Source organism: Seriola aureovittata, chromosome 4 (genome assembly GCF_021018895.1).
Source record: "Seriola aureovittata isolate HTS-2021-v1 ecotype China chromosome 4, ASM2101889v1, whole genome shotgun sequence".
Lineage (NCBI taxonomy): Eukaryota > Metazoa > Chordata > Actinopteri > Carangiformes > Carangidae > Seriola > Seriola aureovittata.
This window is the reverse complement of record NC_079367.1, coordinates 27,693,111-27,708,999: the sequence shown is the minus strand read 5'-3', so window position 1 is coordinate 27,708,999 and position 15,889 is coordinate 27,693,111. Positions and strand designations below refer to the sequence as shown.

Sequence of the window (15,889 nt, the reverse complement as noted above, 5' to 3'; positions counted from 1 at the left end):
TTAATGAGTGGTTGTTTTTTTTTTTTATCCACATATAAAGACCGTCAAGATGATTTCAATCAGAGTAAATGTGTATACATTATTTTAGTTTTTCAGTTAAATAAGAATTCACTGAATCAGATAAGACCTATTTTACAGGCATGATGTTTACAAACAACAGGTAAAGTAAAAAATAGAATTTGTGGTAATTTCAGGTATAATTGAAGACTTCTGTTATTGTAATTGTCCTTAGTTAATGGTACACACAAAATGTACAGTACAGATTCAGAGTTGTTTATAAAGAAATGGTAGGTACAATATAAAAAAAGGCTGTTGTGGCTGCTGATGTCCACATGCAACCTGAATGTGAATGTTCAAATTTTAAACCCTGGGAACGCTGGCATGCTGTGGTGGGCGACGTCTGGAACGAATCCTCTCCAGGAGTGGATTTAGGTTCCACCGGTACCCTGAAAGATTTAATGGCAACTCGGTGACATGTTAGCAATTAGAAGCATCACGTATACAGGTTGTGTGTATGTTCTGTTGTCCTACCGAGAGTCTGGTCGTTGGGCTGTGGCTTCATCATCTGATTCCCGGGGTCTTCCTCTCGGATTACACCGAGCTCTGACTTCCATTGTCTCCAATTCATTTCCTCCACCCTGAAGTTCAATAAGACTTTGATCACGAGGAACACTAGACGTGCTTGACATGATTATATCTTCATAAACTAATATTACAGGATTTAAAGGGTCAGTTCACCCAAATTCCAAAAAAACATTTTCCCCAATTACCTATAGTGGTACCCCTTGTGTTTTCTTGCCACCACAGTCCAATGGAAGTGAATGGGGTTTAATTAGAGGTGCAAAGCACTGAATAATAATATATATAAATGCTTCCTGTAACATCTGTAGATTGTTTTCATCACGCAGGGCAATCTTTATTTATTTATTTTGCTTTTATGGGTCCTGAATTTCCTGCTAATTTCCTTTGTAACTTTATTCAAAGTTTCCTGAAACATTAGCTGGTTGTAAGATGTTAATAACCAATAAAGTCCTATTCAATTTGGTACTAATTATAAGGCTAATTAATGGAGAAGGTTTTAGCTGATAAAGTTATTAAGGATCTTATAATTATATTTGAGTTATGAAGGGGAAAAAATTTATAAAAGTGAAAATTAGTTCATAAACTGATGTTTCCCAGACTAACAAAAATTTCTCAGATCTGCTTTTCGTGAAATGTTAATTTCACCACTCTCAAACTGTTTTTTAAATGAAACATGAGAAGTTTAGAGGGGATGTGTTTTTTTGGTGGAACTGCGAACAGCCTTATGTTTTTAATATGTAATCTTGGTTTGAAAAATAACTGGTGACTATAGCTTAAAAATATATGGAGTGAAGTAAAAGTACAATATTTCCTTCTGAAATGTAGAAGGGTATTAAGTAACATAAAATGGAAATAGTGAAGTAAAAGTAACTCTTGGGTACCAAAGGACAGTATTTAAATGTTCTTAATTATACCTGAAAAATCTCCGACACTCATCATTCTCGCCTGTCAGACACACCATCTTCGACATTCCTGAGTACAGTTTATTTTTCAGGCCCCTCGGCAGAGTCCTCTCCATGTCCAAAATTGTAAAGGCTCTCTGTGGATGTGCAACAAAATGTTAGTGGTTTACAGTGTGTCAGAGCTTTGTGTGTTTGTCAAGTTTTATTTTGTTTAAACATAATCTAGAAACTCTTGCCAAAATTCTTATGAGTGATGTTTCAGTGCTCCCCTTAAAAGAAAATGATATGTCTGTGGTAAATGCTCTGATTTTAAGTTGAATTAGCTTTTTTTTGGCAAATGCAACCTACATTTCCTGTTTTGGTTCTACTAATTTATAGTCGCATTTATAGAACTTTCCTGGATTCGTGAGATTAACCTAACATGACATTGTGAACATTAGAAATCAAGTATACAGACTATAACATCTTCCCACCTGCAGGTTCCAGATGTTTTCACTTTCTTTGGAGATCCGTTCAACTGTGTTGCCCATCAGGGCTATGAGCATGTTGAGCAGCAGGATGTAAGTGAGGACTATGTACAAGATGAGCAGGATGTAGAAAACCTCTTTATACTGAACGTGGTCGGTGAACTCCAGATCTCCCATTCCAATAGTGAACTTAAACAATTCCAGTGTCGTAAAGCGGATGTCATTGTAACTTGGCTTCTTGCACTTGAATGTATCAGCAGCAAAGCTCCTTCCACGTGCCGGTGTGCTGTCGGCCAGAGTTGGAGCGGAGTCTTCTATGAGTGCAACAATAGCTATGGATGAAGGAGAACATTTTAAATCAGAAGTCCTTACCTTGGAAAACAACTTAAGTCTTTATTCTGCATACGTTTAATTTTTTACATGTGAAGTCCATGTGAGTCTTACCTGCAGAAAATCCAAAGAGCAAGACACCATAGACACATAAGAAGTGTAACAGATCACCCAGGATCATCTAAACGGAGACATAGATTTAAAACCAGGAAACACACTCTGAGACTTTTGGTAACTATAAAACTAACTTAATTCTTACCCTTTGCATCATGACACTGTACATCCCCATTTGTTTAGAGCCTCTTGAGTAGTAAAGGACATTGATCCAGGCAAGAGCCAGTGAGAGCACAAGGAGTCCAACATACTCTCTCCGCCCACAGCTGTACAAAACCACGCAGATCAGGAGGAGTGTCGCCTGCAGGAAACTACAAACACAAACGGAGCGGTAAGAAAGCAAAGATAGTAAAGGGTGTTCTTCACAAGAGATGGTGATACTTACAACAGAATGTCATAGAATCCATCAGTGTACAGAGCCTTGAAGTTTGGGGGGTTCCTCTTGAAAAGAACTATCTGTGGAATTACAAATCGAGGCATGGGAAAATGGAAATAGTTGGAAATTAATGTTGACTCTTTTTGTGTGAATAACTGGACCAGATTCCACTTTCTCACCGCTTTATAGAAGAACCACGCTGCTCCAAGGACACTGATGAGCTCACCCATGCAGCGGAGGTGGTCGACCGGGGTGTTTTCAACGGGAAACGGTGGCTGTGGGGGAAAAGTTAGGAGTCCTCGCTTAGGCTGAAACATAGTTAGTCCTATTTTGATTAGATGGTGGTTTTGTTCAGTCTTACCTGTCCCTCCTTTCTGTAGAAGGCCACAGTGGTGAAGGTGATCAGGTATATCAGATACACCAAAAAATTCATCAAGAATAGTTTGGAAGCAAACCTGTCCCATTTATCCTCGAGAAGACTGCGAAGAGGCTCGATCTGCAGCATCTCGGTACGATTCTGAGGTCATGTTCACAGGACAGTTTTCACATTAAAACACCTCAGTCCTCTGTGTGCACATAGCAGTGGCAAAGCAGTACTCCAAATGTCTTTTATCAGTGCCTCATGAGGGTGATTAAGGCTTGTTTGCCAAAACATGTCGGCCAAAGAAAAGAAATTGAGATTTTTCTGCTGCTATCCCAGTTTAAACTGTATGTTGTTGTGGCTTCATCAGATCACACCCTTTCATTACATTTCAAATATATACTTTCTGTTTGTTTTGCATTGATGAAATTAACATCACACATTAAAAATGTATGTTTTTCTGTACTATATTATCTGATGCAGTTAATGTTCTTATGTTACTGGACAGTGGGACCATAGGTTATTGTGTCCAATGCCATACAGACTGTACATAGGTCAGTCTTGCTGTACTCTAGATTTTGTTGATTATATATGCTACTTGCATACTGCACTGACAGCTGATGAGACCACACCCATGATATTGTTTAAAAGGCGCCACTGCCTCCATTAACATACCCCACGTCAGTAAATAACCTACTGTGAAAAGAGCAAAAAAAAAAAACATGAGGACAAATCGTAATTTTGCTTGTAATCTGTTCAAATGAGGTCGAAAAAGAAATTTCTAACCGGAATTTCACTCCCAAAGACGACTATCTCCAACACAGAGTTGTCTTCGTTGGTGTCGATGGAACTCATATCATAAAGTGAGGAGTGAACAGGTCCATAGACCCATTCTGGTAACTTCCTGGACAGCGGCCTCATCTCTTCATCCACAAATTCCCGCTGCAAAATGTGCCTGAACAGCTGGCCAGCCAGAGATCAGACAGGAGATCATTAGCTTGTTTTACAATAGATGCATCCTCTCATGGCTTGCACACACACGTCACATTAATGTTTCCCAAACGTTATATTAATGCTTCAAGGCAATACACCCCATGCTAAATAGGACTGCTACACATTAAAGAAGGAAAGTGTAGCATTAAGGTGTATCTGAAGAGACACACAGACCTTCAACTGAAAACAGACCTACCCCAATCTTTCCAAGCTTGGCTGCTAACTTCAGAGGAGTCAACCCCTGATCATTTTCCATAGCTTCCAGCTTGACCTTTGTTGTTTCCTCGAGTTTGTGGTGCAGAATGAGGATCTCATCATACATCCTTGCAACCATATCTGTGTTTTCTTCTGTGTTGTCTGCTATGACCACCAAGGTGTGCAAGACAGTGTTTCCCTGCGAGTCCTTGTCAGTCAGGTCAGCTCCTCTGTGAGGGTTATCCATTAGGAAAGACACAATATCAGGCTGGTTGGTGCAGGCAGCCAGTGACAGTGGAAGTTCTCCTTTTGAAAACAAGCAAAAGTGAGTTTAGTGACAGTAACAACTGGCATAGAAAATGTAGTTTCTTTCAGTTATTTTCAGGAAGTAATTACCCACCAAAATAAAAGCCCAGTCCTGCATTATGCTGGAAGAACCTCCCATTGGCTTTGGCCTGCACATCTGCTCCTTTCTGGACCAGCAGTTTCACATGGTCAAAGCTCCTCCTTTCAATGGCAACATGCAAGGCTGTCTGACCTGTGACGTGTGGTTTGTTGTTAGAGAAGATAAAATGTCCTTTATCAGCGTAATGGTTTTGTGCATGAGGTCCTAAACTCTCTCATGACAACAGTGATTTGCTGCACGTGGGACATCTCTCATTTATTACTCATGCCCATCAATTTCTTGTCACCTACCTTTGTAGCAAGAATCTTTGTAAGACGCGTTGATTAAATTTTCTAAATCTCCGGTCTTCTCTGCTATGTCAAGGAGAATTTCAATGGTATCATTTTTACCATCTTTTAGATTCAGCAACGCTTTCAGGAGAGCCGTCTTCCCATTTGTTTCATCTGAAAGTTGGACACAAATTCACATCTCACATTCACATCAATGAGTTTGTGATGATCCCTATTAACGTAATGAATGGTACAAGAAAAACCACTATATTTACTTTGGAAAACTTCACCACACACTATTATACTGTATTAGACAAAAGAGCTTTATGAACCAAATGAGGCAATTTACATTCAGCTTCCTCTGACTGACTATTTTTTGAAAACAGTGCAGGTGTTACACATAGATCCTAAATTTAACTCGCTGTATCCACTGATTCACATCTATTCTCTTCTGCTTGCCCTCAGTGATGCCTTTTCTACACAAGCTGACTCAAAACTCTTGCAGTACTACATGACCAAAATGCATTTCACAGCACAAACGTATTTTCAAGGACACATGGCTGTACTGAATCAAACTAACGTGGACATAAATAACAGCAGGATGTTTTTGGTCAGAAATAAGACGGATAAAAGTGCTTCTTCCTACTTGCCTGTAAATTCTGGGCTTGTAAGTTGCTTATCATGAACTCGCAGGTAGTTGAGCAGGCCATTAAGTTGACTTGTGTCCCCCTGGGAAACTGCTTCAAAGACTCTCTCCCTGGTGAATACTTTAACGCATATGTTGTCAACACTGGAACGGTTTAGTCTGAAATGCAGAAAAATCATACAAGTCATAAAATGTATTACGCAGCTCATGGTTTCAAACCATGCAAAAGTCTTCAAGTCACATTACCAGTAATCTTTGAATGCAATGAGCAAATATCACTCTAACATGGTGTTTGTTTACTCCTAGAGAAGGATCCAGTTTGAGAACAACTAAAGGCTGTTGGTTTACCTGAAATCCAGCATCTCACCTGATACATACCAGTCTCTAAAGACTAAAACGCAATTTTATCTTAGCAGCAAAATAACACACTGATTTCTGTGTCGATGACTCCTGCAGGTAGTCTACATCATTCAATAATTAAAATCCATGAGCATAATCTACAGAAGGAAATCAAACACCAGCTGTTCTCCGGTGGGGTCAGTTACCCAGACAGTAAAACGTTGGTGTCCATAGGTGCAGGATTGATCTCTGAGCTGTCTTTTCCAAGGAGCCAATCCAGACTATTCCCCTCCTCTTCTTGGCCTTTGTTCGGCTCCTCTTTGTCTTGTGGGCGTCCATTTTCCATCTTATTTGTTGTTAATAACTAAGTCTTGATCTTGTATGACAAGAAACTGTGTTTGCTTTCACAGGTGGCTCATCAGGTATGATGAGCTACAGCTGCACAGGTGTAGAATTGCAAAGGTCAAGAGGTAGCACTGAAGAGGTAATGGTGCTTGTTACCTTGGTCACGCTCCTCCCTCTCCCCAGAGGACAGCCCTGTTGTTTACCGAACAGCAGTTTTCCAGTTGTATAAACAAAGAGCATACTGAGCTGAGATCAGAACACACCCACTGGATGGTTATCTAGTGTTAATGCTGATTCAACACTATTGTGATGCAAATATGTTTGTAAAGAATTACATATTGACACGACATTGCTGATTATGTTAAACAACATTTAGATGCATGTTTTGATTTAAAACAATGGTCTGAATACCTGTAATGCTTCACTGTAACTGTGATGACCAGTCAAGCCAATTAAGTTAGTGGTTTGGAAATCACTAACAAAAAAATATCTTTATTACTTGGCAACTAATTTATTGATTTGTATTGTGTATCTGAATACATAATATTATTGGCTATACAACTGATAAGTTATTTAAGTTAGAGACTCTTTACTGTGAAATACTTACAGGTGAACATGATCTTGTGGAAACTAGTTTGGAAGCCAATCACTTACACAGTGTGAAGGTGAAACTTGAAACCTCCAGCTAATACAGCCAAATAAGTGAAGTAGGAGACTTCACCTAGTTAAACTTCTGTAACAAAAATGTTTGCTTATTCATTAGTTCTGGATATTTTGATGATAGAGAGGGAGCAGATGTCATTTTAACTATTTTCTCGATGAAGGTATTCACACACCCAAATGTCTTAGATGCTGATGCATTGTAAAATGTCACTTCAGTCTTGGAAAGAAGAATACCGCATACAATGCTGTTGCTTAGCATCTTGATTTATTCATCACTCTAAAGTTTCAGTCTCTCTAGAGTCTCTAGTATTTTAAACGGTAATTACAACAATCATCTTAAATAGATATAATGCCCCACCCATCTTGTGTGCCCAGGTGTGGGACAATTATTCTCCTGTGGGAGTGTCTTAAACAAGTGAGAAATCACAATAATCAGCCTTGCAGCTTTCATAAGTCATTCAAAGTATCTAATCATATGAACTATTAGTATCTTGAGTGTGCCAAAGATTGATCTATAAAGTCCTTAAACTGCTTGGAGCGTGACATGGGATTCTGTCCATTGGGGGATAATGTTTGCAAATTAAATATATCGTCTTTTTTATTAAGAATTCATCAATGTTATCACCTCTCTCAGCTGGAGTCATCTTTTCAATGTCTTGGAACCTAAATGATGAGATGCCATGTGCCGAGTCATTAGAATATACTGATATTGAGTCATCTCTATTGTTTCTGCTTATGGAGCTTTTGTGTTCACTTATTCTCTGTTTTAATGAATGTGATATTTTACCATCATAGAATAAACCACAGGGACATTTGATTATGTAGATTACATGCGAAGAGGAACATGTGATGACATCTTTGATGAAGTACTTTTTCCCAGTATGATGATGAGTAAAATAATTACCTTTGGTCATATTATTGGATTAAGCAGATCCTTTGCATTTGTAACATAAATTTGGAAGAGGTTTTTTTTTCTTTTTTTTCTTGGTACTGTGTTGGCATGTACCAGGATATCTCTGAGATTACATGTATATTGCTGGATCTGATGATAATCTGTGCCAATGTTTTTTAATAATTGAGCCTAGTCTGTGACAGTTAGGGGTGTAAATTGTGTTAAATATGATGGGGTATGTCTTCTTCTACAGGGGCTTATTTTGTAATGATTAATTTCTTGATTTATGTAGGACCATATGGTATGCTTCCTCTACACAGTCCCATTCTAGAAACATTTGTTTCATATCTATCGATTTGTCAAATCAAATTGTTGACAAATCGATAGATCTCATCAGAAGCTAAGGTCTAATTTACAGCCACCTTAGAAAAAAAGTTTCGGTATTCAAAGACAGAGAACTGATATCAGAAAGTGTTGGAAATATTAAACATGCATTTGCATTTGTGTCATTTCAGAATTTATAACAGTCTCTAATATAAAATGCATTTATTTGATTTTTTCACTGAATTGTCTCAAAATTAGCAAATCAATACAGTAAGATATTATCAGATTCTTCCTCCCTGACTTTATTTCCATATCTATCAAACAAGTCTGAAGATCGACCGAGAAAAAAAAAGTACATATATCATATTTTTCTTAGATTTAGAAAGGACAGTGAACACAGCACATGTCCTATTCTCCTCCTCTCTCGTCAGCTTGACCCATTTCACAATCATGCGTACATGCATACACTTTACTGCCTCATGCTTTTAAAACGGGGGTTAGAGACAGTACAGATAAATCAACTAAACACTGAAGTCAAAACACTGTGCAACTAAGTAACCTCAAGTAATATCTGTCACCACATTTGTCATTGACAATTACTAATTTCATTAACATATTGATTATTTTTCACATGTGAAGGGGGGTGCACCGTTCCTGGAGGTACTGCAATACCAGGTCGATGCGTGGAGTGGACGGAGCAAGCCCCTATTCCATCTCCCTGTTCCAAAAATCAATTTAATATATGGTCCCCGGGTAGGGGACGTATCAGATATTAAACTGATAAGAACAGATACTACACTTGATCTTAGCCAAAAGGCCGAGAAGCGATACCATCAGTAGTCGGAGGTACGGGAGTCATTTGCGGCAACGCCAGTCTCACTCATGGTTTGGCACCAGAGTTACAATTTTTGGGTCAGTATATAAAACAGCAACAATGTATATTTAAGATAATGTACGACTACTACTGTTTGGTTGCGGTATTTATAAGAAATTGTCTTTGCAAATACGACTTCGTTTCGACTTCCTAGACACGTGGTATGCCTTAGTCCAATAGGAAGCAGACACAACTTATGAAACAAAATTCCTTTTAGAGACACATTAAAATATATATAATGCATATCTATGTATATCTATCTCTATATATGTTTACAATTCAACTTAATAAGGTGTTACAGACATGTGTGTTTGAGGAAAATAATGTTTTTACGATTCTCAATGCTCCGTTCACAACAACTGCTCTTCCAGTGGTCTCTAGTGGAGAGGAGTGCTAACTGCACATCACAGCCTTTCTCATCGGTCAAAACCCAGCAATGCATTCACCATGTAATGTTGTAATGTGATTTACTCTCAGTTATTAGGAACATCTACCTAAAAACAGTCCAATACAACGGTCCTGCAATACTCCTTCACCTAAATGTTTAAGTACAAACTCACTGATAACGACCTTGTCCCGGTCTACATAAACTTTCAGTGAAGTTTTTCGTGTTAGAAATCATTTGTGATGATTATGAGTACCAAAATTTCGATGTGAATAACAGTGTCAGGTAAGACTCAAACACACATCATGCTCTCCCCACACAGCTGTGTCAAATTTAATTTGATGCAGTTAATAAACAGATTTTCCTGGACAACAATCTCAATATAACCGTTAACTAGCTCCCAATATGCTGTCATGTTAGTTTTAAATGCTAAATAAAGTTGTGTAATTAACTGTGATAAAGACCTAACATATGAATAAATATGTTATCATGACACAGACAGTCCAAAAATCAGTACCAATAAGAGGACCCGCAGTTAGAACATTTCAAAGTATTTTCCTACACGAGTGAAGATTTTAGCATAAACCAGCAGTTTTTTAGCAAGCTGCTAACGTTTAGCATGTTGCTAACGTTGACCTTGCTAACCAAGAGCTTAATAGCTGAGCCCCAAATAGCTGATAACACTTTGGTTTCTTAATAATTATTATAATCCGAACAGTTAAGCGACATTCTATCTAAAAATGTTAAGTTAGCGAGAAAAAATGAACTTACTAAAAGTTGTCCTTTACTCTTATTTTTCCTCTATTGAAAAAAGCCTTAAACAATCCTAACCGCTAGCTACATGGACATTAAGTTTGCAAAACATCTAGGTCAGTATGCCTAGCACTTCTTGTAAAAAAAAAAAAAAAAAGTCATCATCATCATCATCCTTATTATTATTTACAATGACAATGAACAGATACAAAATAATAGAAACATAAGATAATAGAAAAAACTCAAATTAAAACGAACATACATATAAATACAATTAATAAATAATCTATTAAAAAAAAAAACAGTTAAGATAGGTACAAACAGGAGTTAAAAGGTTATAGATTATGGGTTTTAAATGACCATGATGTACAAACACATTGCTTTTGTGAGTTCCATGTGGTTGATGCAAAGAAGCCAAAAGCAAATCTTCCAAGCTCAGTATGAACTCAAGGGACATGGAGCATCAGCCAGTCATTAGCCCTGGTCTAATGTGGTCCAGTGGACCAAACTAACATGAATAAGATATGAAGGCAGTTTTCCAATAAGGGCTTTGTAAATAAACAAATATGTATGCAAATCACAGCTCTAAGAGAGAGAGAGGACCACTCAACCTTTTTTCACAGGATGCATGTTATAATATGTGTGTTATAAGCATCACTAGTAATGAACCTGAGAGCAGAGTGGTAGACTGAATCAAGGGGCTTTAGAGTTGCAGCTGAAGCCTGTACAAGATGTCACCATAATCTAAAACTGATTTTTTTTTTAAAATGCTTCAACAAGGGTTTCTACAATGCAATGGGAGGCCACATTTTACAGTCTAATTGAAATGGTGAGACATTTTATTTCATTTATATCAATAGGTCCCACTTTGGTTTGGCTTTATAAATGTAGTTAGGCGACTATAAAATGAAAAAAAATTGTCAGCCTGATGAGAAACACCAAGACACTGAGATAAGCCTCTCAAATTCACTTTCTCTGACCCTAAGCAAGATGTCAATGAAGAGAGATTAAAATGTTTTAAAAAATGAATCAGAAATGACTGTATTAGGGTTAGTCCAATCATAACACACAGGCACAGAACAAGAAAGTTTTTACATGCCTTCTAAAGTGAAATGTCAGTTCACTGTTTACTGTGTGTTTGTATTTCTCAGCGCATGCATGTGAATACACACTTCCTGTTTGACACGTTTTACCAGGTGTGTCACAACATGAATACCGACTGATTCAACCTATCCTGGTTTCATTTTGCAATAGTGTGTCTGCGTATAGAAAGGTAAGCGCTTGTTGGGTGGAGGGCAGTGAGTAAAGTGAGAAGGATATTTGTGTGTTTACTCTATAGTTTTCTTCTTTCAACTGTGTGTGTGTGTGTGTGTGTGTGTGTGTGTGTGTGTCTATTATCACGTAATGCGTAGTGTATGTTTGCTCAGTAATCTCTGGCTGAACCTGTCTGATAGGTGTGGGCTGGCTGGCACTGACTTGCGCAGGTATGAAGAGAAATCCAGCACAGTCCTGAGCTTCAGTCCTGAGAGAGGAGGGGAGCTCCAGCACCTCTGTGTCGGGCACTCTGATTTCACAGAGGGGGGAAACTCATACACACCAACACCTGTGAAAAGGAGAGTGGAAGAGGAAACCTTGGGAAGGAGAAAAGGCTGGAGGGAGAGCGACAGAGGGGAGAATGCGTGAGAATGTGAAATAACCTGGAGGAGATTCTTCTACAGTGGTTTGACCCATGGGTCTGGGATTCTAATGTGGCATTTCAGGCTCTGGGATGTACAAGATGTTGCTGTGTTTCTCAGCATCACATTATATATTTGTGACTTAGGTAAGCATTTCAAACACATCTTTATAATGTGCTCTGTCTCCAGAGAGCTGACCTGTTTGCTTATTGTTTTTGAGAGCACGCCTTTCCTATCCTACATTTGTTCAAGATCAAATACACAGGGTCAAACTGAGAACTGAGAACATGGTGGGAGTGAAGCACCACTTCATCAGGTTCTGCTTCTTAACTTGGAGACGATAAGAACATCAACACAGTCCTGTACACATTGCTGTGCAACCAACACACTGTCCTGGAGCACATTCAAATTCCCAGTACACTTGAGAAAATTTGAATCACCAAGAAACTAAAAAGGAATAGGGAGAGAGCAGTAAGGAAACATCAGAGTTGTGATTGGCATTTATTTAATAGATATTTCATACAGAAACCTATGTGAGGTTTGTTGCTTAGTCATCATTTCAACTGTGAAGTCTGCGTAAAAGGACACTTTACTTTTTCCCACACCACCTTGGTTCTTAGTCAGCTCTGGTATTCTAAGGTGGAATTCTTTACCTGTGTTTCATTAAGCAAACACAGCACCAGCAGAACCAGATCCCCCACTGAAACTCCTGAGGAAATATTTGATGAGGGGGCAGCCAGGACAGACGAGCCTAATACTACCGGCTACATTCAAATTGGTACTTCTCAGCTCGTTTGACAAGTTTCATTCCTCGAGCTAGCAGCTTGTAATTTGTAACATAATGGCACATTTCTGAGAGCACATGGAATTCAATGCAAATGAGTCACAGAGTTTGGCAGCAGCAGTAACTCGCTGTGCCCTGGTGAAATATTTCCTTTTTTTAGAGCTGTATTGTGTCATTCACTGACATGTCTCAGCTGTTATTATCATCAAACCTGGATGCAGGTTGAACATTAGCTAAAAGTGTGAAAGGTAAAGCTGTTTATTATGCAGTGTGCAGTATCTATCTACTTACAGTAATATTGCCCACTGCTTCCTTTTTAATACTGTATTCTTATCTATTTATATCTACATGTACAAGCTCTGTCTTCGTACCTCTGTAAGTATTTATCTATCGTATTGAAATGCATCTTGCAGTACATCTATAATCTATATTTTTACATCTTCTCATCCTTTTCACTTTGCAAGCCGGAGCCATCTCTATCCATTCTCCCCAGAGGAGCCTCACCAGGTCAGTGCAGGACGATGTGTTTTTCTCAGTGGATGTTACCTGCAATGGGATCCCCACCATACAATGGACCTTTATGTCAGGAGTGGTGAGCCGCACCATAGGGACTTGGCAGCCTGGCGTGTACACTAACATAACAGTGGATTACAGCAGCAGAGTGCAGCCTTACAACAATGGCTCTATTGGCCTGTCAGACCTGCGGCTGCAGGATGCCGGATTCTACGTGGTCACTGTTACAGAAACAGCCGGAAGCAGCAAGGACACCGGGTTTGTCCTGAAAGTGAACGGTGAGTTGGATCTGGACTTCTGTGTAGGTTAATCCTAAAACAAATCGATGAGAGTGTTAGTGTCTTTTACTCTAACAGCCTGGAGTCACATGTTTATGGAAAAAGCAGTGCTTGCTTTCAGACTCTTAAACCTGCTGCCTAATTCAAGCAACAGCAGATCAGACTAGAATAAACACAGCAGGAACGTGCCAAACAGTTTCTTAACAGAAGCTACAAATAAATAAAGCTGGTGACTTGTAAAATATTTTTTACCTAGGAATAATATTGTTAGCAGTGATGGCTCTCATACAAACACTAAATAACAGCACACAGCCTTGCTAGACAGTAGTTTGTTGTTGGGGTGTGAAAATTACCAAGTTTGTCCAAGTTTTCCAAATGTGACTGTTGATATTAAAAGCAGACTTGTGACCAGAAGGTCACTGGTTTGATCCCCTGGACTGGCAGGATCAATCTGTCATCTGCCATCTCCCCCTCACTCATTACCCCCACATGATCAAGGCACTTAAGCCCCCAACTGCACCAGGTGGGCAGCAGGCCAGACTGTGGTTGTACTGGGCAGCTTCCAGGTGCGAGTGTGTGTAACTATGAATGAGGTCAAGGTGTTCCAGTAAAAGAGAGCTTGACTCTCAGTGAAACTTCCTTGAATAAATGAGGGCAAAATAAAAAAAAACACCAGTATCTGTGGAGTCTGCAACCACATTTTGAACTTATGTGCCTTTCAGATCTGAAAGCAGGGACTTATAGTTTATCTTTATTTATCAGTAAACAACATGAGCATTTATCTGTGTATCTTTGATAAACTTCAAGATTTTAGTGTGAAAAGGATGATGTGAAAACAGTTACATATTCTGTTAACATATTCTTTAAGACTGAACGTGACATGAGAATGTATTATTTCTAACCCTTCTTAACACTGGATGATAATAACTGTCTTCCTGCTGCAGTGTTACCTCATGTCTGCACACAAGTTATATTATATTTGTTTTGTGCTTTCATCTTTGGAAAGTCGTCTGTGCCCAAAGTGTTTCTGTGTTAACTACCCTTTGAAGTAAATATGATTTGGCTCCTGTGTGTCTGTCCTCCAGAGGTGCTGTATGAGGATCTTCAGTACCTGTCTGTCTCTGCCTTGGCACTGGCCTGCTTGGCAGTCATCCTCATGCTTGCCGTCTGGCTACTAGACAAGGCCTACAGGAAGATAGCAGCCTGGAGACGCAGGACACAGATGCCAGGTAAATGACTATCTAAAGTACATGCAACTTTATGAATAACTTTATCAGTTTGTGTGAAACACCTTCATGATGAACTTTGCACTCAGGAATAAATTATCAAAACAAGTTCCCTACTGAATGGGAGTTTTTACAGTAGCTGCTTTTCTGGATAATGGATACATCATTTTAAACAAGGATATTTAATACAGGATCATAATAAAATACACTCTATATGAGCTTATAAATACAAGAGGTTTGTTTGCACTGCAGTCCATAGTTTACTCAGTCCATTTTTGTGATAAAATGTATGCATATGGTTTAGTGGGTGTGAATGTGGGCTTAAGTTATGTGCTGTGTGTAAGTATGGGTGTGTTTTGAGTACAAAGGTCTGCAAAGTTCTATTGTAGCATTGTTACAGCTGCATGCCGTATTCATGTTAGTTTCTGTGTTGACAAAGTTTAATTCCTCCTTTATGCAGAAAACGATGCAACAGAGCTGCAGCCTCTGTGATGGACATCTGGCTGAAAACACACCACAGACTATTCATCATCCTGTCAGTTCTACAACACAAGGACTGTTTTTTTTTTTGTTTTGTTTTTTTTAAATGTAGGCGTTATGTAAAATAAATGAATTGTTTTCTTGCCTGACAGCAAGATGATAAGCAAGAGGGTTCTGGGTTCAAACATAACGGCCGGCTGGGGCCCTTCTGCATGGGTTCTCTCCGGGTTCTCCGGCTCCCTTCCACAGTCCAAACACTTGCACGTTAGGTTAATTGTCGACTCTAAAAGTGCCCATAGATGTGAATGTGAGTGGTTGTTTGTCTCTATGTGTCAGCCCTGTGACAGACTGGCGAGCTGTCCAGGGTGTAGCCCGCCCCTTGCCCAATGACAGCTGGGATTGGCTCCAGCTACCCTGTGACCCTATAAGCATAAGTGGTATAGATAATGGATGGATGGGAAGATCGCATATCAATTATGAGAAAGTATATCATGTTTACGTTTTGCATTGAATACATGTTCAGTTACTGTTCACTATTGACGACACTGGATTATATGTAAATAGCTCAATCATGCCACTGGAAAAAATACATGCTGTATTTATTGTCTAAGCAAATGAATTGTGTGATTTTCTTTTACTTTTTCACAACGATCATCCAAACCTGGCTTTGGAAAAACACTGAATTACAGGTAGTCTGTATCAGACTTCAGCTGCAG

The 15,889-nt window shown here is 38.9% G+C and overlaps 2 protein-coding genes and 1 non-coding gene across 4 annotated transcripts; 1 reads left to right on the top strand and 2 right to left on the bottom strand.

Annotated features, from left to right (window-relative positions):
• Positions 1–4: 4 nt before the first annotated feature.
• On the bottom strand, positions 5–6,446 carry LOC130167896 (transient receptor potential cation channel subfamily V member 1-like). The gene is made up of 15 exons (XM_056374429.1): positions 6,187–6,446; positions 5,646–5,800; positions 5,017–5,169; positions 4,721–4,858; positions 4,322–4,626; positions 3,919–4,095; positions 3,133–3,288; positions 2,951–3,046; positions 2,781–2,851; positions 2,541–2,706; positions 2,396–2,462; positions 1,958–2,283; positions 1,497–1,621; positions 532–638; positions 5–446 (listed from the first exon to the last, which is right to left on the bottom strand). Exons 1-15 carry the CDS (start codon positions 6,324–6,326, stop codon positions 361–363), a joined length of 2,268 nt encoding a protein of 755 aa, XP_056230404.1. The 5' UTR covers positions 6,327–6,446; the 3' UTR covers positions 5–360.
• A 2,396-nt stretch (positions 6,447–8,842) lies between these two features.
• Positions 8,843–9,033, bottom strand: LOC130168756 (U2 spliceosomal RNA). Its single transcript, XR_008827684.1, has one exon. It is a non-coding gene; the product is annotated as a U2 spliceosomal RNA (small nuclear RNA).
• Positions 9,034–11,433: 2,400 nt separating this feature from the next.
• Positions 11,434–15,742, top strand: LOC130168251 (V-set and transmembrane domain-containing protein 5). 2 transcript variants are annotated; one of them, XM_056374970.1, is made up of 5 exons: positions 11,434–11,489; positions 11,671–12,038; positions 13,141–13,467; positions 14,553–14,696; positions 15,154–15,742. In XM_056374970.1, the coding sequence occupies exons 2-5, from the start codon at positions 11,963–11,965 to the stop codon at positions 15,183–15,185; spliced, it is 579 nt and encodes a 192-aa protein (XP_056230945.1). In that variant the 5' UTR covers positions 11,434–11,489; positions 11,671–11,962; the 3' UTR covers positions 15,186–15,742. The 2 variants fall into 2 exon arrangements, with proteins under 2 accessions (XP_056230945.1, XP_056230944.1); XM_056374969.1 differs by lacking the exon at positions 11,434–11,489 and having other exon boundaries at positions 11,633–12,038.
• The last annotated feature ends 147 nt before the right edge of the window (positions 15,743–15,889 follow it).